Source organism: Strigops habroptila, chromosome Z (genome assembly GCF_004027225.2).
Source record: "Strigops habroptila isolate Jane chromosome Z, bStrHab1.2.pri, whole genome shotgun sequence".
NCBI lineage: Eukaryota > Metazoa > Chordata > Aves > Psittaciformes > Psittacidae > Strigops > Strigops habroptila.
In genome coordinates, this window is record NC_044302.2 from 91,392,159 (window position 1) to 91,413,771 (window position 21,613).

The following is a 21,613-nucleotide window of genomic DNA, read 5'->3' on the forward strand; positions in this document are numbered from 1 at the left end:
TAGACATCCCAATAACCATCCATGCAGTCAAACCTCACTGGAAGCTCCACTGTTCATGTGCAAATTCTCAGGTCAGTTAAGATTCAGGGCTTGCATGCACACAAGTGTTGCAACCCACAGGCAGATAGTACCCCCCTCATTTACCTCCAAAGCCCATACACCCCATAACTTGGGGCTGACAGACATTTCCACTCCCAATGGGACACTGCAGCTGGTGCCTGGTTCTGCTTACTGAGGCTGACCCCAGGATTTGTTTCTTGCCAGGATTTTCACAGCCCCAGGCTCAGCATCCCACCACTTGTATGGGCTAAACTTTGGTGAGCAAAGTGCTGAAATCTACCCGGAAAAGCCTAGCTTTTATAAATCATTGTCTTGTCTAAAGCTCTATTACTGCCGTAGCCCATGGGCATCAGAGTGACTAGCACAGTGGCAGAATAGCTGGAGCATTCCCCACTGTTTTGTTCACATGAAGTTGGGAGAGCTAGAACAACAACATGATGGCCAATCTGCATAAAACTGAGCAAATCCATAGTTAATATACTGTGCTGAACCAGTATCTAATTAAATTATCTAATTAAAGGTACACCTGACTATTTTGCTCAATCATCGAGTCTGGTCACCTTGGTTAACTAGGTAATTTTACACCTCCTCAGCTCAGATTTTGCATAAAACATGGCAAAATCAGGTCAGATTTTGCATAAAACATGGTAAATGTATACAGCACAGCTAAACTTGCATCAAAGATTCATAATGTTCCACTTTTTCCATCCTTACCAAAAGTACTAGATAAACAGAAGAAATTAAAAATCTTGGTAGGACACTCTGGCTGTTGCAAACACTCCAATCAAAACCATATTCTCACACTATGCCTGGAACAGAGGACCAACTTCGCAGACACTTTGGCAAGAGTTAATTGGCGCTTTGGGTGTTTTTCTTTTCCAATAAAACTCAGCCCTCATCAGCAAGAGAAGCCTTCTCTTCAAAGACCCTAGTTTTCTGACAGGTATTCCATGCCACAGAAGAGGTGCTTATTCAGTTTACTTTCTGTGATGGTTTAATGTAGTTGGCAGTTAACGTAAGTAATCTTCTAAACACGTTCAATGATGAATTAGATTCAGACAGTTAAAGAGACATCTGGGTCTTGATTACTCGTTAATCTGTTACAAGATTTGATTTGACACACTGACTTAACATTACACAGGTTTTCAACCTCCTGAACTGGGAAGTTCTATATGCATTCTTGTTTGTTGTTTGGCTCAAGAACTCACCTACCTGGAATACTGCTTGAACTATTTCAGCAACAGAAATTCACAGGTGAAGAAAATGCTATAACAATTAAAAAAAAATATATAAATAGTACTGCAGAAGATATGCCATGGGGAATGCTGCTGTGAACCTGTATCTCAAAGAAACACAAACTGAAAACAAAGCATCTTACTCGGAGAATACAGGGCAGGAAAAATGGAACTGAAACTATAGATGCAACCTGTAGAAAGCAACTGTGACAGGAAACGAAATGCAAGACGAAAACTAAAGAGGTCTGCAACTGGTCCCTTCCCTGACATTAGGACAGACACCAGATTGCTCTTCCAGGATCCTTACACCAGCACCTCTCTAGAAAATAGTATCAGACACCAAGTCATGCTGTTATTTATTGGTTTGAAAACAAAATTTGAAGTACAGCAACTAGGACAGAGAGGAAGAGAGGGAGAAGACTCACGGAACAGCAGGTCCCAAAACCCAGAACTCCCCTCATCTCTGAACTTGTAATGGATATGGTGATCCTACTAAAAAGCTACCACAGAACAGGATCTACACTGGCAAAATACAATCAATATACCATGACCATTAAGTACTGCAAAAGGATCCCGGCATTTTAAAAGCCTCAGGAGGTCTTACCAATAAAATGCTTAAAACATTGCCAAGTTATTCTGTAAACCACAGCTCAAATTATTATTACATTAAGCATTACCATTTAGTGAAACTTCTGCTTTGCATAAGGAAGCTGCAAGAAATTTACTTACAGCTGATCCCAGAAAAAGCTTCCTCTGAATTACAGTAGGAAGCATTCAATTGATTTCAGATAAACAGCAGCTGAAATAAGCTTGACAATATTGTTTCTTCTGTCTGGAGAGAGAGGAAAAAAAAATAAATAAATAAAAAAGGCATATTCATGAACCATACAGCCAAAAAAAGCTGGAAACAGATGTGGAAAGCAGTAAGGAAAGTAGGAACATACAAGCCTTGAACTTTACAACCTCCTGAAACAGATTAGCACTGCCAGTTAATCCAGAGTGCCAACAGCCCATAAAATATTTTCCAGTTTTCACATCAAATATACTTGGAAATGGAATAACTGCAGAAGCTTCTACTTCCAGGCAGTCTGTGTGGCTAAACACTGCGCAGGAGAGAGGAGGCAGCAGTTTAAGGAAAGAAGTGGAACATCTTGCACTGGAATTCCCAACACTGGGACACCCTTCTAGGAATTCCCATCACTGCAGATGCTCTTTCAGGCTACAGGGCTATCTATGCCCATTCCTCCTGCCTGCACGGTCCCACAGTTCAGCTGGCAGGCAGGCAGCCACAGGATGCTTCCCCAGCCAACACAAAGCAGATCAACCCATTAAGCTCAAGTCACCTTTCAGGTAACTAGAAAAAGTTGAGAACCGTAAGCCATCTTCTGCCCACTTTATGACTTGCTAGAATGGCAGCCTTCCAGAGCCCAGCAAAAGTATTTCCTCGAGCAATGCATCTCATTGTTATCCTTAAATGCTGCGCAGAAAGTATTAGCTTCAGCTCTCAAGAGCCCCACAGCCAGAGCTCGAATACAAGGTGGCTCAAAGATACATCAAGTGTGTGTGCTGCTCTCCAGAAAGCCCTTTACTTCCTTACTCACCTTTCCAACTTACCTGATAATAATCATGATCTCAATGCAAACTGACAAGTTAATTCTAGTGAGGCAAGAGCCAGCATAAGCAGATGCTTATTTAGAATTATGCTCTGCTTCTTCGTAACCTCCCCACAGACATGTTAACATCTACCCAAAACTTAACTTCGCTCCTACCTGTCACCTCAACATCTGTTTGCAACTCAAAACTGAACGCCCAGGCTCTGACTGACAGTCTGTGGAGCACTTGAGCTATCTTCAGATGGTTTTCTTCACCAAAGAAATACCCAGAAGTGTCAGTTCTGCTGCCCTATTTCTACACCAAGAACTGTAACCAAGTCACGTGAGAGTATTCACAAATGATACTCCCCACAGAGATGTTTCTGTCATCTCACAGATGTTTGCTTTGTCGTTTCTGCTTCTCCCTCACCAGCACCATGACAAGTCAGTCAAATTTGTAATCTACTGTTCCCAGATGTCAGTTGTTTGAGTAAGTCTGACAGTCCCACTGCTGTAATTCCCCAAGAGCTACTTTGGCATCAATGACAATCTCACACCTGGGTCCCAAATCAGATTTCTCCTGTCCTGCTGACCAAGGGGCTCTTTGCACACCTTCAGCAGGAGTTTGCATTAAGAGAAGTCGTATCACAATAGAAAGGGCTGCAGAGCAAGCCCCTTTAGTGTGGTATCTTGTCCATAAAAACACCTAGACGATTCCTAGGAAAGAGCAAGACATGATGATACAACAGTATCCACTATATATATTAATATGCCCCCAGCTTCTAAGCTTAGGACCCAAAGGTGACATTTTTGGAAGCAGAGTTTCACACAGTCTATTTTACCATCAAATCTCCTCCCTTCCTAATATAACCACAACTTAAGGTTGCCAACAGCCAACCTAAGGTGCATTCCACTTTGATACTTCTTCAACAGCAAGGAGGAGCACGTTCCAGATAGCTTGCTTCACAATTTAGCCTCTGCTATACATGTTTGCTGACACTTGTTTTAAAGTAGGCAGACAACACAAACAAACCTCTTTGACTCTCCACTGAGAAGAAAAGGACTATCACTCTCATAAAGAGAGGCAAGATGCTTTGCTACCTGTTTGACAGAGCAAATACAGTCACCTAGCACAGGCCTGTGAAACTCACCTATGACTGATTGGTCTGGATCAGCTAGATTTTTCTCGAGAAGTGGGAAAACAAGTACACAACGGAAGTTTTGTTGTTTTGTGCTTACACACCAAGAGATGATGCCTTTGTCCAAAATTTGCTTTCCAAGTGGGATGGGGAACAGAACGTGGTGATGGAGAAACTGATTTGATGCTATTTGTGTAACAGAACAGCTTTTAAACAAAAAGGAAACTGAGGATGTCGCCAACTTCCCTGATTCTATAGGACAGCTTCACCTACTTATATTTACCATCCAAACACCACCACCAGTTGCTAAAAAGCACAGATAGGAGAAATCCTCTAACATCTCTTTCTGTTTTTTGGCTGACCAACATGGACACGCTGCTGAAGATTCACTGAAGTTTTTGCTCAGCAGCTGCTTTGAACTGAGCAGTGAGGACAGGAACAAAATATCTTATTCAAATCACAGAGATTATGAGAGGTTAATCCTGACGCTGGCAACACGGACAGCTCTGTCAGGTGACCTGGTTCCCCAATGAAGAGGTGAACTAAGCAGCAATCCGAGCTGCCTCTTCCCTCAAATACCCTATTGCAGCCTTCATTTTATTACTAAAAGAGCAGCTTGGGTGCCTTCTGCGTACTGGAGTGAGGTACTGTGTATGTGATTCTCTGAGAAGACATATTCTGATAGACTATGCTTCACTCACTTTGCTTTAAGGAGTTCCCTGCAGGTTACCAATTTCTCCTGAACTTCTATTTTATGATCAGAAGAGACAGCAACCTTACTTCTGAATCTGTGTCTGATTAGGAAATATATATATATATCTCCATCAAATCTTTCACTTTTTAGATATAGAAGATAAATACTATTGGGCAGAGAATAAAGGAGGCTTCCAATTTTCAGTGGCATAAATTATCCTTCTTTCAAGCTCTGTAAGATTCAGGAATACATTTTTTTAAGTTAGTGGAAATGCCTTAACTGAATAAGGGAACAAAACCCACACTACTTAATTTTACACAAACCAGACTTCAACTCATATATGCCCCCAGCTGTCACAGACTAAGGAAATCTGCATAATGAAAGCCATATCCTTGCACCAGAAGGCAGGAAAAGAGACAGACTGATAATGTATTAAGTCTGCTGGGAGCCAGTCTGAGTTGGTAACCTGACTTTCCTGACAAACCAATGATTCAGTTAGTTTATAAGAAAAGCTTCAGTGCAAAAAAAAAAAAAAACCATAAAACCAAAAAAACCCTAAAACCGAACATAAACAAAAGCCAAAAAGCAAAAAAATAAATAAATTTAAAAAAAAAAAAAAAAACCACAAAAAAACCAAACCTCATTCAGAAACCAGACGAGTAGGAAAATCGATTTTGTTTTTTATTTTGAAAATAAGATATACCACTTACCTCTTTACAGAATAATTTACTCCAAGACACAAAGCATATGCAGCTGCATTGTACATACAGGCAAAAGGCCACTTAAGTGACTCAAATCTTGCCAGAATTATTAGGTCAAATCACACAGCCTGGTCACAGTGAGGTAACAGCTGCTAGAAGACACATTTATTCCTTGGCACCAAACAAGGAATAAAAAACAGGAATTACAGACAGAACAACTTGTGTGCTTCCCCTTTGCCTGGCACGTGCTTCTCTCCTCAATCAACAAGAACACTGAAGTCATCTGTACAGACTCCTGAATGACTCAGGTTTCTACACTCCCTGTTCAAATTTAGTTCAAACAAGATGCGCCCTGGAACAAGAGATGCTGACTAACCACACCAGAGGTGACTGCCACCTAATCACAGCCCTGCTGTATTTTCTGGTAGTTTCGATTTAAGTTACAGGATTGCAAGCAATCAACCAACTGGAACATGGGCTACTTGTCAAGCAGGACTGAGCACCAGCTTGCCCTGAAAAACACTAAGCTAAAAACTGATATTAGTAAATAACATTGTTCAACTTCAATGTCTAGCATATTCACCAAAAGAGAAATTCAAAGCAACAGCACATTTGTGGTGGATTCGGTAACTCTCTTATTTTTCTTAAAAGCAAAACCATCCCACCATACTACTGCAAATGATAAGCTTCCAGGAAAAACAGCACCTGTGTTTTCCTGCGCCAAATAATGAAGCAGGACTGGTCTAGTTTGAAAACCAGTTTTAATGAAAATATTAATATTGCGTTACTTAAATATTTAATTGCTTGAGTTCACAAACCAGAGAAAAGATTAATATCTAGAAGATAGAAATAAGCTGACTATGAGCATTAAAAATGAGTGAAAGAACTGCTTAGGATATGAGTTATAGAGGAACTGAATGAGATTCCCAGGCAGGAACAGGAGATGTAACAGAACACTCTTTGCAGAGTAATTCTTTGGCAGTCCGAGTTTACTCAGCATTCAGAAACTGCTCACACAACACTGGTCCCTGGAGGACACATGCAAATTGTAGAAACAGGAAATTGTAGTTAGATTGGCAGCAACATTTTTGCATTGTTTGGGTGGGTTTTGGGTTTTTTTTTGCTTATGGTCTTGGGACATTAGCTACTCACAATATCCTCCCCAGAAGAAAGCTGAAAATGATGGTCTGGGTATATTTGGGTTTTTTTAAGTCAAGTTTGTGAAGACAGAATGTGTTTTACAAAATTCAGCCTGGAGACTGCCACCGAGCAAGCACATGAGTTTAACTCCATCTGGGACAAGCAGCCAAATGGCTGCTACCCATTGCAGTTTCACAGCATGTGAGGAGCTGAGTCTCCCAAACATATCAGCATTCAGCTGCCAATACTTTTGTTTTAACAAAACACGTACAGAAAGAACTGAACCACAACTAGGTCTTACTAACGCCAAGCATTATTCACCAGACTATCCTCCTGAAAACCATGCTGTTTGCTTGCATTTGGGCCTCCATAAAAATTAAAGAGAAGATTCCACCAGGCTATTCCATTACAAACAAAGCCATGACCTAAAATAAACAGCCTTAGCTAACAATTCAGTACAAGCAAGTTCCTTACATGTAGCTTAGAGGTTTTTATTATTAAAATTTATAACTAAGCAAGATGCTACATCAAAATTTTACCTTAACATTCAATTGTCTATAGCAAATAGTTGTCATAGCAGTAATTCACATCCTAACAAAGTGCTGTGAGGATCGTAGGACTGGAAGGGCCCTTTGGAGTCATCACCTCTAATGCTGGACGTCCCATCACCTGTACGACTTAAGCCATTCAAAATCACTCCTGACTTCCAGCCTACACTCCAATTAGTGGCACACTTCTGCCTTCTGTATCTTACGTCAACATTATCCTCACCCATGTTTAATTTCCTGATGGTCTTAATGGACAGAAGTCACATAACCCATCAATTTCTGTTTATCAGCACCATGGTGCTGACTCATCAGGAGTCTCCAACACCTCTCCTTTCACTTAGCTTTGCATTTGTCAGAAATTCTTATCATTTGCCTTTAAGGACCTAGCTCTTCCACATAATATAAACTCATTTTCATTATCACTGTCCTCAGGGTCACTGAATCCTTCATACATATTTATCTGCTTCCAAACTGGTTGCGCCATTATGACTTGTCATAAAACCAACCTTGACACACACGTTCCTCCTTTTCTTACCATGCCGTAAGTGGAAGACATCTCTCTGCCTCTCCAACCAGCAATATGTACACTTCACATGGCTTTTGTCAATTCCTATTTTGTTCAGAAAGAAATGTCTGGTCTGGTGATTTGTGAGATACTACGAAAGTCCAAATAGATGCATGTTTTCATCTAGAAACAAGAGGTCATCCCAGCACAATCTTCCTCTTGCAAACCCATGCCATATTTTATATCCTGCAACCTTCCACATTGCTTTCACCTGTCTATAAAGTTTTTATTATTCTCCCTTTAAAATTTTAAACCTTGTATATTATCAGTCTTGCCTGCTTTGGAAGACCCATACTTACCCATAATCATCACCCATCTCCTTATCTTCCCATCAACCTACAGAAACCACCTTTCTTGTTCTCCAGTTAGGCGATGCCGCTGCTTGCTTACAGCAGGAGTTAAACTTCTGCTAACAGAGTTCAGATTCCAAATGTTGAATGTTTAGCACTCTGGGATACAGATTACCAGACTCAAATTCAAGGTGTTAAAAAGTTTTGCTCCCACCCCATATACATCTGTGCATTATTTTCAGTGTCACCCTCATAAGAAACATTTCCTACAGTTCAGGAATCATACCCAGATCACCTTTACTCAACTCACTGTCCCTATGCTCCTTCATTGGTGAGACTGGTTATTTCTTCTTATTTGTTTTAATACCCTTTGCAACACGTCACCTTGTCTGCAGAGGTGAAATCCACAGCCTTAGCCCTGAACTTCCTGATCCTCAAGATACACCTTCCTTTACAAACTGATTTTTGCCCACACCTCTCAGAGGTTCTGTGTTTGCTCACCAGATCCTGACGCAATGATCAGGTGAATCATCAGCTCTGGGGTTATTTCCTAGGTGGAGTCTCTTCTGTTATTTGAGATGCTAATATTTACCCCTGTAGCTTCACTGTATTTCATGCCTTCCTCTGTATCCAAGCTCCTCACTTCACCAGAAAGCTTCTTCAGTCTCTTTAGTGGCTCAACAGCTGCTGGTCTACCTGTTTATCTGTTTAACTTACTACTTTAAGTTGTGATGACTCAAACCAAGTTCAGTCCTAAGCCCAGCTTCCCTGAAGCATCTTCTGCGCTTCTTAAAGCCACGTCTACAGTTAACTCCCTCAGTTTTATAGCTTCAGTCACTATCTGATGATGTAACTGTCAGATAAAACAGTCCTCTGTACCCAGCCATCACCAAGAGCATTCATTCCCTGGTGTGGGGAGTTAGTCTCTCACAGTGACAATACCCAGAAGTACTTCCCTAGAACCATATTACAAGATTTCTACCCACATTTAAATCCTGGACTACGTGCGGCAGATCCCTCGTGCTACCGCAGAAAAATCTCCAATCAGCTCTTCCCAACGCAATTTCAGCCCAGCTGGTTCTCTTTTATCCACACTAATGCTGCTTTACAATTCTGCATCACTAACACAGAGTGGAATTTTCCCAGTCACCTTTATTCCTCTCCTTCCAGAGCAGGACATCCCCTCCAACATCTCTGTTCCCCTCATAACCCCTACTCCTCATGGCTCCTGCTAACCCTGAGGGCTCGTTCCAAGTCCTACACCAACAGCCCCCTTCCTACCACTTTAAGTCACAGGCTCCTCACTTTGCTTTATAACACTAATGTGTTTGCACCCTCCTGGAAACAGACTCAACACGACTAATTAAAACGCTTTTCACTGTTTACTTTATGTAACTGTGTCACTTGTCATTTCAGGACCATGTAATCCCTATTTCATCAGAACAACAGGTCTTTCCTGATGCTGTATGAGAAAAAAAACTAAAATGCATATGCACGGGGTTAACTCATACGTATTCAAACTTCTAGCACCTGCAGCTCTGCTCCAAAAGAGCCTGAACACATTTTTATATCTTTGGTCAAAGTGCCAGACCAGTAACTTCAAACTCAAGTTTACAACAGAAGTAAAAGGTTTGTTGGTAGAGCTCTGTTAAACACCACTTCTCCAACCCAGGCAAGGTGTTAACAAAACACTGATTTAACACTGCGATCTGATAGGTCATGGCATGTCTTGATGTCTTTCTAGCCCTGGGAAAATACGTAAACATTTCTCATTCTAGTCAGATTAGTCATAATACAACAGGCCATGTACCTCTCTACTCAAGTAACAGACATTACCGTACTTCATTCTTCCAAAGCTTAAATTTGTCCCATATGACAATGACATAAGCTGCCGAAAACTGCAGAAAATCCTTCATCGATTTTAATTCAGAATCTGATATTTTTCTAGAAGACTCTAGGTTGTTATACTAAAAAATACTATGTCCTACATCTAGTATGTCCTACGTATTAGATGATTGCAACAATCCAGTCTGGCCTTATAACTATAGAGTTTATAAGCAGTTAATCTGCTAAAAAAATCTCCTACTAAAATGGAGCATACACAGACTCCACTTACTTAATTTGATATGTCAAAATCTAATAAAATTTTGCACACTCAGCTAGTTACAGCAGGTAGGAAAGGCTGCAATAAAATTACTGTTTCACATCCATTTTTCCCTCCCCACCAATCCATAGCCATGTTGTGTGCCAAATTCAAGATACATACTACAAGTTTAGGTTCAGATCAGGAGTTCAAGGTTGGGGGATGTTTAAACCAGAAAATAACAAGTATTTATTTCGTTAAAAAACAAGACTTTATTAATCTACGAAATGGCATTATGATCTCAGTAGCATTAGAACTTCCAAATCAAAAAACGAAGGCAGTCTCAGCTTTCTAGTAATTTATGGCCCCTCAGACTCTGAAAGAGGAGCCACATGAAGCATGCCTTCCACAGAGGCCAAATAATCTTACGAAGAACATCATCTGCTTGCCTTTAAAGAATTCTCATGATGAAGAATAACTCATGAAATTGGGAAGGTGATCAAAATAGGAATGACACACCATTCTCCAAAACGTGTGTAGTAGTTTACTCAGCAGTCAAATTCCTTCCTCACCCAAAGCTGGTAAGCTACCCTGGCATTATCTCAATTTGTGTCTGGTTTTCTTGGCCTCATAGGAAAGAGCAGTATTAAAGATTTCCAGAACATACAGACTGTAGATCTCCAATGTATAATGGCAGCCATAACACTCCACAGGGACTTCATTTGCAAAGCACTGTGTTTGTCACAAAAGAAGACTGTGTGACAACTAAAAGTGAATCATCACAGGTACTGGAAGTCTGAAGTCCCTGGACATTTCCTGAACACATGTTCTGAGGTTTATACGACCCCCCAGGAAAGGAAAATGTCTCTAAAGGGTTTCTCTCTAGAAACCGAAATAACTACATATTCATATATATGAATATATATGAATTAATAGATTGATTCCCTGGAAACTGCTATGTTTGCTAAGCGGGTATTTTCAGTTCACAACATAGCTAAGAGTGAGATTTGACACAGAATTTTTTCATGACTAGCCTTTCCATCAGTCCCTGGCTATATGGAACAGTTTTGAAATATCTTTAGAACATATTCTAAAGCAATTTAAAATCACCCACAGAACTCTGAAAGAACTCAATTTGCACAGTAGTCTTCGAACAATCTGGTCAAGGATTTGCTGAAAAGAAAAAAAAGCCTTACAGTAAGTAATCTTCTTGTGATACTCGGAATGCCAACAATCAGTGCAGAGCAGAATAAAGCATACAGCTCCCTATACTAGAAGTTTATAAAGCTGTCTGTCCTCGATCAGGCATCCAGTGGCACAAAACCTGAGATAAATCTATGACAACTCCAAAAATTGTGGTAAGCCAAGAAAGAGACAAGTCCCATGAAGGGAGAGATTTGCTATCAAAGAAGTTCAAGCAACAACTCTTGTCTGTTCCAAAGCCAAACAACGATTTCCCAGCCCAGGCCTTGGACAACAGCTCTCTATCATCCTCCAGAGCAGGTTTCAGGTGATGCTATCCCTTCATCAGTTCACACTGCCTTATTCAAGCATGCTGCATTCCTGCCACAAAGCCTGAACCGCTCTGCTGCCATAAAAGCTCAAAAGAATGAAGGGTTTAACGGGCTCAGCTCCAAACTCCTCTCTTCAGAAGAGACCAACAAAGACAACAGCCGGTTAGGTATATGCTGCAGACTTCATATGGACAGATGGGTGACCCAAAAAGTACTTTAGCATGTAATTAACTTTTTTTTTTAATGATGTTTCTTAAACTATTACTACATTGTCCTGAGCTGAGAAAATAAACATCGAGTGCGCCAATAATCGAAAGCGTAATTCTGCAGTTATCTTAAACCTAATTATATCTCCATGGTGGAAATGCTGGAGCCTGTTTAGCAGAGCATTTAGCTGTAAAGCATTAAGAGAGTTAAGTCACAGGAGCTTTAAGTAATAAGGTTAAAACCAGTATTCCTTAAAGGGACACAGCCAAGGCTGGAAGCCAAACTTCTTTTAAAACACTCCAACAGTTTTAGGCTAGAGATTATCTCAAACAAAGACACCTCCTCTTATCTGTGATCAAACATGCCAATCCAGCCCAATTCACTTTCCATTCATGTGGGACGTTCAGCTGCAAGGAAAAAGGCATGCAAAAAGGGAACAAAACAAAACCAGTTTTTTTATCCCTTTAACAATGTTTTTAACCCATTCACCCTGCCCAGCAACATTGACACCTTAACAAATTTAAGCCTGGCCAGCAAAAGCGAATCCTGCAAACAAAGAGGGTGAGGTTTATATATACCTGACAACACCTTGATTTAATTTTATCTCAACATAGGAGTTCCATAAAATGAAGGTCGCTGAACATATGCTTACATGTTGAATGCAGGTAGCCAACTCCCTTACGGTTCTGTATGTACCTGTAATCTGTGAACTCATCACAGAAGACAGCATTAGTCATATAAAGACAGTTAAACAGAGATGCTGCAGAGTTCATATGCCTACCAGTACTTCTTCACTTCTTCTAAAACTTGTAAATAGCATTCCAACTCAAAAACAGGAGAACAACTATTCTGGATCCCCACTACAATTTACTTCTATAAAACAATTATTTAGAAGTTCCCTGCAGTCACTGTGATCAAATCAAATAGAACATGGTGTGCCCAAAGACAATCCCCAGCAACAGAAGAGGGACATTTAAGAGGGGGTTAATTTCATAAAGCTGAGGATAATTATTCAAAAATTGACTGAGAAGAATAAATTTGAACTGAAATTGTGATATCAGGAACCATTTATTCAGAGTTTTCTAGGGAGCCAGAAAACAACTACTCCTTGAGCAAGAAGTACGGCTTTAATCCATTCCACCCCAAACAGCTATATTCCATGGTAAAATATACAAGAAATAAACGGTGCCAACACAGGTTGGGTGTAGGAAGTTAGCTGCAGGAAAAAGGAAGAAAGTTAAATGTAACAAAAAATCTTAATTATGTTAGAGAAAAAAACACCAATACGGATATTGCCCTCTCATCCCATTTATTGACTTTACTGCTAATGGTGAAGAAGCAACAGGCATCCACGCCCCATGCCCATGGAGAGGCAAGTACCTGTGAACCAGATATTTCCCAGCCCATCAGTAAGTGAAGATGACAGCACATCCAAGATGGAAATAATAAAAATCAGAAGGGCTAGATAACTGCCACTCAGATGGCAGAGAAGTCTGTAGCCCAGTCACACTTGTTTTCAATGCATACTGAGAGATTAGGAAACAGGCTGCAAGGAGAACAGGACAGGTACCTACAGATCACAGAGAACACCAGGCAAGTGTCTGAAGTGTCTAAGGAGTTAAAGTTCCAAAAAAGCAATGCCTACTATTCAACATCCATTTGGAAAGGCTGATCTATACCGCACAGATTTAACATGCAGATTTTTTTGAGACATACGACTTGCTAGTGCAGGATAGTCTCATTAACGTGTAAATGACATAATGTGGTGGAAAGCCAGTGAAACAGGGTAATGCTTAGCCACTTCAGACACCAGCCATGATTAGTGCAGTGTCCCATAGCAAATGCCTTCCTTGTTTCGACATTTTTGCTCCTAGAATGGGCACTTCCCACTTATACAAAACCAAGCAGAACCCAGCAGCCAGTGAAAAGGCAAATAATAGAAGAACCAGTATGCACAGTAGCTTAGCCAGGTATAAGGAGGGCATAAGAGAAAAGAAAAGCCACCTGAAATCCTGCTAAATGCAAAGAGATCTGATCCAAACACCCAGGATATATCTATGGAATAGGAATCCATATCACAGAAAGCATATGCCAAATTTTACAGGTCATAGTAGACAAACAAAATATTATTTCAGCAAAGTCCTTGGCAAAGATGGCTAATGCATGTACAGATAAGCACGAGCTGGCAATAGGAATAAAGCAGGTTTCAGTTCTCCGCTTAATGATGACGAGATCAACACAAGAATACTAAATACAATTTCCATTTCTATAGAAGCTTTGTAAGTATGGTCAGAAAATAAAGACTGCAAAGAAGAGCAAATTCAAGTGCTAAAGAGAAACCTTTCAAACTACAGACTCCAGAAGTCCTTCTATCTAAAAAAGAGACAAGAACAGCAAGCTGCTTTCACACACTTTCACACTAAGAAAATGCCAGATACTAACTAATAAGCTTTAACCGACCAAAAAGGCAGAGTAAGAGAAGACCCTACAGCAGCTTCCAATCTGTCTGCAATACCACACAATAAATTATCTGAATGAAAAAGACAAGAGAGTGAGAGTTACTAGGCACACTCCTCTAGTTTAAGCTCTCTTGGAAAAGCAGCGAGAATAGCTTTTACCAATCAATTCAAATATTTCTCAAAACACTGAGTAAAATCTGATCACAAGGCATAAAAAGGAAAAAAAAGGCAGGAGGAAATTTCAAAGGAAACTTGTATGAGGATCATTTGCCATCAGTCATATGTATTTCACATGCCTCCAAGTCAAATATTTGAAATAAGGTCCTGGATTTAAAAAAAGCAGTCTTGCTTGCTTGGACTTCATAGGCCATTATGTAAATTGCAACTAGCTCTCAGGCTGTTAGAGTTCAAAAACAGGATCTTTCAGCATTTAGATTAAATCCAGCATTTTGCTGCATATTAAAACAGTATTTTAATGACTTTAATTAAAGTTCAACCTGGCAGATCCCAAAGCAAAGGAGTCAACTGAGAGGACACGAAGTGACTAAGAAAAAGCAGATGTTATTAAAATTCAGGAAGCACTCCTGCACTTTTCCTTCATCCCACTGAAAATTACAAGGAGGGGTCAAGTAGCTCCTAGTCCCTAAATCTTTAAAAGAAAGACTCCACACTGTTTGTTGAAACTTCTGCAGCAACAGCATCCAAAACTGAAGGCATAATGGTTTGAAACAGGAAAATGAATGACTGCACATGCATCACAAGCCAAACATGGTTTGTAGGTTTTAAACACTCCTATTTAACAACAGAAGCAACCTGGAAGTTTAAAGGTTTTCTCTCCAATTAAGCCACCAATTATAACCTTACAAACCCCAAATTTAAGTTTCAGTGCAAAGAAGGTCATTTAGTAGCGAAGACTTTTATCTTAGTGTTATTATCCAGATTTCTAATGCATTTTGGTTTGTTCCAGCACTACAGACTGCTAGCTTCCTGACTAATTACAGCTAGAGAAAAGGAGTTCATAACATTTACATAGAAAATTCTTCACAAAGCATTATATTTTTATTTATACACTACCTTTATAACCTGTACTATTGCTACTGCTTTTAATGTCTAATTCTGTTATTTTCCATTTTGATCTACACAAACACAAGCAGGGTTTCTTTTCCAGTTCTGTGCAGTGCAGGGAGCTCCAGCTAGAGACTTTCACCCTTGAGACAGAAGAGCTGGAGGCACTGCATTCACCCTTACAAAGAATACCAAGGTGAGCTTGAGGTTATTGCATCGGGGAGAAAAAAATCCTTTAAACACAAAGAAAAAGCCCTGATATTTGACAACCGAGCTTCTAGTAATGGGTATTTCTAAGTACTCCACAAGATGAGCAAGTTTTCATTTCTGTTACTATTAACATCCATTCCCATTTTCCCTGTTCACTGCTTTCACCAGGATGTCAACAGAGTTGAATTTGGTGGGCAGGCACTAGAACCTGAATTTTGCTGGCAATACAGGGATGCACAGTTAAGTTCATTGAGTAGTATTCCAACACTCCAACTGTTCTGATAAAAATGACACCGGATAAACAAGCTTTTCTAACTCTTCAGAGCAGCAGCAAAATAAACGGTAGGTAAAAAAAAATCGGTAACATCCAGACAGTGTAATTTCACACAGCAGTCATTAACTTAAAGTTTTAAAGTGCAAGACTTGAAAAGGTCACCAAACTCAGCCTCCTACATACCTCAGGCAGCCAAACCTCACACATATAACTGCGGATCAGGCCCCAAGACAAAAGCACATTAAACAAAAGGACTGTGCCCTCAGGGAACTAAGCCAGGTACCATGTACAGGGATGAGGGAAGATCCCTACTGCCAATATCCTTGCAATGGCAAAGGATTTCAGACATTGACACAGTGAAAATGACAGGCAAGGTATGAAACAGAGAGACATGGTTTTTATTACTACAGTTATCAGATGGATAAGGTAGGTCAAGAAGCTAGGAATTCAGCGGCACTGAAGACACAGCATAAACTGTTATAAAGCGGAGAGAAGGTAAACTAGAAGGGAACCATCGCTATCTTGAGGGAGCAAGAGCTGTGGACAAAGGAAGGTGTAATAAAAGTGAGCAAGTGAAAGGGTCTGACATCTCAGGATATGTCAGGACAACAATGGAAATGGAAAAAAGGAGCCAATGACAGAGCACCCATGACGGGGTGATCCAACTTCAGCAGGGTCCTCCTTTGCTATGACCCTCGCAAGCTGTGCTGAGAATAATAAATTTAATTAAGTTGAGATCTGAGGTAAAATCAAGACTTCCAAGACAAGGCCAAGGAAAGTTAACGATGCAAGACTGGTATGAAAGACTAGACTGCTTCACTGGGAACAGTTTTATTTAATATGTGCTATTTTCACAAATACAACACTAAACGCAAACTAATAAAGCACGCTATGCCAAGAGAAGATTACCAGACATAATCCAGACACAGCTGCTCTAAACAGGAGTATATGAAATCTCTTTTGCACTCTAGCAGTAGAATCGAAACATGAAGAAGTCTCCTCTAAAAGCCTCAGTCATGTAATATTCAGATTTTGTTTTCTCCTTCACTTCACTTACACCCTCTGAATATTTTTCTACTCCAAAAGAATCCTTTAATTTGCTCCTGTAACAGCCTGTTATCACTGGCTCACTTCACACATCTTCTGAACACGTGGAGGTGAGCCCAAACTCACACTTCCTCTGAGCTTAGATTCTCTGTCTGGTACTTCTATGGCAGATACAGCTCAATGATTCTGAAAAAAACCCAGCCAAAGCCCAAAACAAAACCAAAAAAACCTGTTTTCTAAGAAGGAAATGTAAAAGAAATGTACCACTAACCACGAATCAAGAAGCCATGTATGTTAGCTGCGCTTTCAGGCACAAAAGCTGCACCCAGACATGTTTGGTGTGTGCTGTTTTAGATTAGCCATTCATAAAATACTACTAATGTGCGTAATTCAAGGGAGAGGGAGGGAAATAAATCAGTGAATTTATCTTTCTGCCTGCCAGGCTTCTTGTTACGCTGCCACTTAGGGCTTTTTCCACATTTCCCTTTATCTGTTAAACTGCAATTCAGAGGCTATCAACAGTGTCCCAATCGCCTACATTCATTTAACAGGATTTTTTAATTGTCTTTCTTTTTTAATCTCAGGTCTTCAGCATCTAACCCCATGTTACTACGCAGTCTTAAATGTGCACCACTTTTAGTGTATTCATATTAAAAAGCAGCTTTTCCAGCTGTCTTCTTAGTAGCTGCACTGCTTTCTCAGCAAGGTTAGTTCATTTTGGTGGGAAGGGAAAATGCGAGAGAAATGGTTTTTAGTTTGGTTGGGTTTTTTTTTCCAAAGAAGTGACAATTAAGCATTCTTATTGTATCCATTCTCCTGGTATCTGTTTTGTTCTTCAGGCTGCTCTACCTCAGCATACTTCCATTTCATGTTCAATGGTTCACATTTGTGAGATCTCATCAGCTTGTTCTTTCAGTCACAGCTATTTCAGAACACACGTTCCCATAAGTTCAGTAAATTCACTATGTTCTGCATTCCTATAATAAAGTTGCTCAGTATCATCTATCTAAATTACTGTTGGTATTTTCTACTACCTTAGCACAGCAGATGGAAATGAAAGATGCAATTTTCACAAAAATTCTCCATCACACATGGTCACCAGCCACCTCAAGTTTCTTCTTTAGCTCTTTACACAAAACCAAAGAACAAGCCAGACAGGAAAGCACATCGCTCCAGGCTGCTGAAATGCTTTTGTCCCAAAGACTCTACAGACCAAGAATTAACACCCTGAAAAGGAAGGACAGTTCCAGTAACTCAGTCATCCAGTTCACATTCTTTCACTATTCTTAGTAGATGGTGTATAAACACATCTTTAACTCTGCCAGCTCCACATGGCTGGGTTGGACGGGGCCTTGAGCAGCCTGGTCTAGTGAAAGGTGTTCCTGCCCGTGGCAGGGTGTTGGAACTGGATGATCTTAAGGTCCTTTCCAACCCAAACCATTCTATGATTCTAAAAACCATATTTCCTTAAAGGACAGCCTTAGAACATTTTGAGGGTGAACCACCAAAAAAGTGAAGAAACACCTGTAACTCAGAAGCATTGTTGAGCCAATAAGAATCACCTTCAGCGAAGGTATTTTTGCAAAGCCTTCAAAACGAACTATACATGTCTACCAGACATGCAGTTCTGTGTCAACTGCGAAGCACAGTTAGCATCAAAAGCGTTTTCAAGATAAACTTCACACCTCTAACTCCTTAGACACAACGTATGATTAACAAAAGGGCTGAAAGTTAATTTAAAAGCGCTCTCCTCCAAGAGAAGCGCTCTCCCAAAAAAAACGCACACTCAAAGATAACTCTATTAACACCATCAGCAAAACAAGGATTTTCGATTCAAAAAGGTGACAAACAGCTAAGTGCAGAGCTGCAACCAAACCACCCGATGCAAGTGAAAGAGGACCTGAACTGTCAGCAGCACACGGCTGCCAGTTATTTTATCATACCTGGGAAAGGCGTTGAGAACATTAAAACTACACTTTAAAGCCGCAGGGCACGGCTGGCGCCCTGGGACACCCTGTGACCGCGGTGTTCAGCACAGAACGCTGACGGGAGGCACGTCCCAGCACCGTGAGTCCTGGCAGGTGGCTTTCTCCAGGGATTTTACTCTTTTCTTTGGCACAAAAGAGCAAGAAACTGAAAACCGCAGACGAGGGAGCAGCCGCTAGCGCTGTAATCCAGAAAGTGCTGCCTTTCAGTAACCTGTTCGGCAAGAGAACAAAGCTTGGTAGCAGGATGAGAATATAATCAGTAGCGTATCTGAAATAGTAAGGCATGTGATGGGTGAGCATACCGAGAGTGACAACTGCTACAGTCCGTGACAGCAACCTGCTCCCTGCGAGCGCAGTTTCACTCAGCGGCAGCGCCTCAGCTCGTGTCCAAACCACCACCAAAGTCAAACACGGCTCCTCCCGGCGCTTGGCACCGGGCGGGACCGCTGCTCCCCGGCATCGCACCCGACCCCCCGCCTGTCCCCGCTCCCACAGCCGCCGGCCCGTGACCACGGCACCTCCCGGCCGTCCAGCCCCCCACGGGGCACGGGGTCGGTGTGAAGCGCTCCCGGGGCACCGGCCACCCGCCGGGCTCCGCCCGGCCACCACCGCCACGCTACTCACCTCGCACGCACAGCAGCGACATGGCGGCAACCGCCGCGCCTCAGCCGCGGCCCCGGCAGCCGCCCCCGGCTCCGCTCCTCATGCCTCCCGCTCCACGGGCCGGGCGCGGCGGCGGCACCCACAGCGGGGCGGGTCCGCGCCGCTGAGGGGCGGGGCGGGACACCCGCCATTGCCACCCCGAGGCGGTCCATAGGGGGCGCCGCTGCCGCCCTACCCGTCACCACGGCAACCCGCCGGGGCTCGGGAGGCCGCGGGTCTTGGGTCCCGCGGCCCGCTGCGGAGCAGGCGGGACCGGGCGACCCTTCGCCGGGTGGCACCGGGGCGTCGTGTGCCGGTGGGAAGGGGAGCGGAGCGTAGGGCAGGCAGCCCGGGTCCCCTCCCGCTGCCAGGACCCGGCTCGGCAGTGTCTGTACCTCAGGAAAGGGGCGTCTGTAGTTGGTTGGGGCTTTTGGTACTTTGCCTCTTTTTTTCTGTTTTCTTTTTTTTTTTTCCTGTTTTTCTCACTTTTGTCTCACTCCTGCAAGCTGACAGAACTTACTGCATAAGTCACATCCTGACTGTGTCTTTGCAGGAGCTATTACCACCATTTACACTCCACCATCCTGGGACAGGCTCTGGTTTATCATAGAATCACAGAACAGTTTGGGTTGGAAGGGACCTTAAAGATCATCTAGTTCCAAATCCCTGCCTTGGGGACCGCAATACCAGGTTGGAAGGCACCTCAAGGATTATGTGGTCTAACCTTTCCAGGCGAAGCATGACCTAGATTAGAGGTCCCAGCACCGTGTCCAGCCAAACCTTAAGAGTCCATTGTTGGGGAATCCACCACTTCCCTGGAGAGGTTATTCCAATTGTTGATTGTTCTCATTGTGAAAAATTTTCCTCGTGTCCAGTTGGAATCTCCCCAGGAGTAATGTGTGCCCATTATCCCTTGTTCTTTCCACGTGACTCCTTGTGAAAAGGGAGTCTCCATCTTCTTTGTAGCCACCCTTTAAATACTGGAACATGGTGGTAAGGTCTGCCCTGAAAGCTTATGGATTTTGCTGCCATGGGGGTATATGGGTGGCTGTTGCTGTGCATCAGCTGAGCTTCTTATGGGGGTATGAATTTGTATGGGGTAGAACAGGTTGCCCAGAGAAGCTGTGGCTGCCCCATCCCTGGCAGTGTTCAAGGCCAGGTTGGACACAGGGACTTGCAGCAACCTGCTCTAGTGGAAGGTGTCCCTGCCCGTGGCAGGGGGCTGGAACTGGATGAGCTTTAAGGTCCCTTCCAACACAAACCATTCTGTGATTCTATGATATAATGTGATTATTATTGCATTAATGTTTAGAATAACTCAAAAGTCTACATACAGACTACTCCTAGCTAGGTGTTTCGAAGACACAACCAACCTTGCCAAAATTCAGACATAGACAGGTTTGATTTCTGCCCTGTCCAGCACAGCATGTTTTAGCGCCCTTATGTTTGCTTCACAGAAGTGTATCAGTCAAGGAAATGTGTCAAAAATATACATACAGCTCCTCTGAGATACCAAGACGAACAACTTGAAAGGACAAACCATGATGTTCCTGCAAACAAACAGGCAGACTGTGTGCTAAAAGTGTTAACAGAGCCAGTCTCGAGGGACTGGGAACAGTTCCACTTAGCAGTGTGAATGGGAACTGTCAGTGCAGGGAGCTGCGAGTGCCAACATTGAGGCAGGCGGGGAAGGAATCTTCTCTTCTTGCCCCTGAACTGGCTTCAGTGCTGCTGAAATTCTATTGAATTCCTCAAAAGCTCTGGTTTGCCCCTTTATGCGCAGTTCAGGTGTAGCAGTGGCAGGCTGTAAGGGTTCTAGCACACCAACCTCTGCGTTTTGGCTGCACATCAACAAAGCTTGCCCCACCTGTGAGCTGGGCACAACACTGGCTGTTTGGTTAACTTGGGGGGATGTCGGTATTTTGCTCTAAGAAGTCCTTTATTATATATCTCCCATGTGTCTTAGGGTAGGACACCAGATCCCCAAAGCTTCAGAGCTTTTCATCAACAAAGGATCTGCTCGGGGGTCCCTGAGCTGTTCTGATGCCTTTTCTTTCCCGTCTTCCTTTGCGGTCTTGTTGCAGACAAAAGCTCCTGAACTATGCATGAGCTAATCTGTGCTGTAACCACACAATCCCTTTGTGACTGTTCCCTTCCCTT

General features: G+C 42.2%; 1 protein-coding gene across 5 annotated transcripts in view; it reads right to left on the reverse strand.

The window, feature by feature from the left end:
* UNC13B (unc-13 homolog B) overlaps positions 1 to 19,572 on the reverse strand; it is a 212,451-nt gene extending 192,879 nt beyond the window's left edge. For 4 of the 5 annotated variants that reach the window (XM_030512441.2, XM_030512438.2, XM_030512440.2 and 1 more), the window contains exon 1: positions 19,436 to 19,572. In XM_030512441.2, the coding sequence (XP_030368301.1) occupies positions 19,436 to 19,457 (22 nt within the window). In that variant the 5' untranslated portion in view covers positions 19,458 to 19,572. The remainder of the gene's footprint in view (positions 1 to 19,435) is intronic. The other variant, XM_030512439.1, reaches the window with a different exon arrangement.
* Positions 19,573 to 21,613: the final 2,041 nt, after the last annotated feature.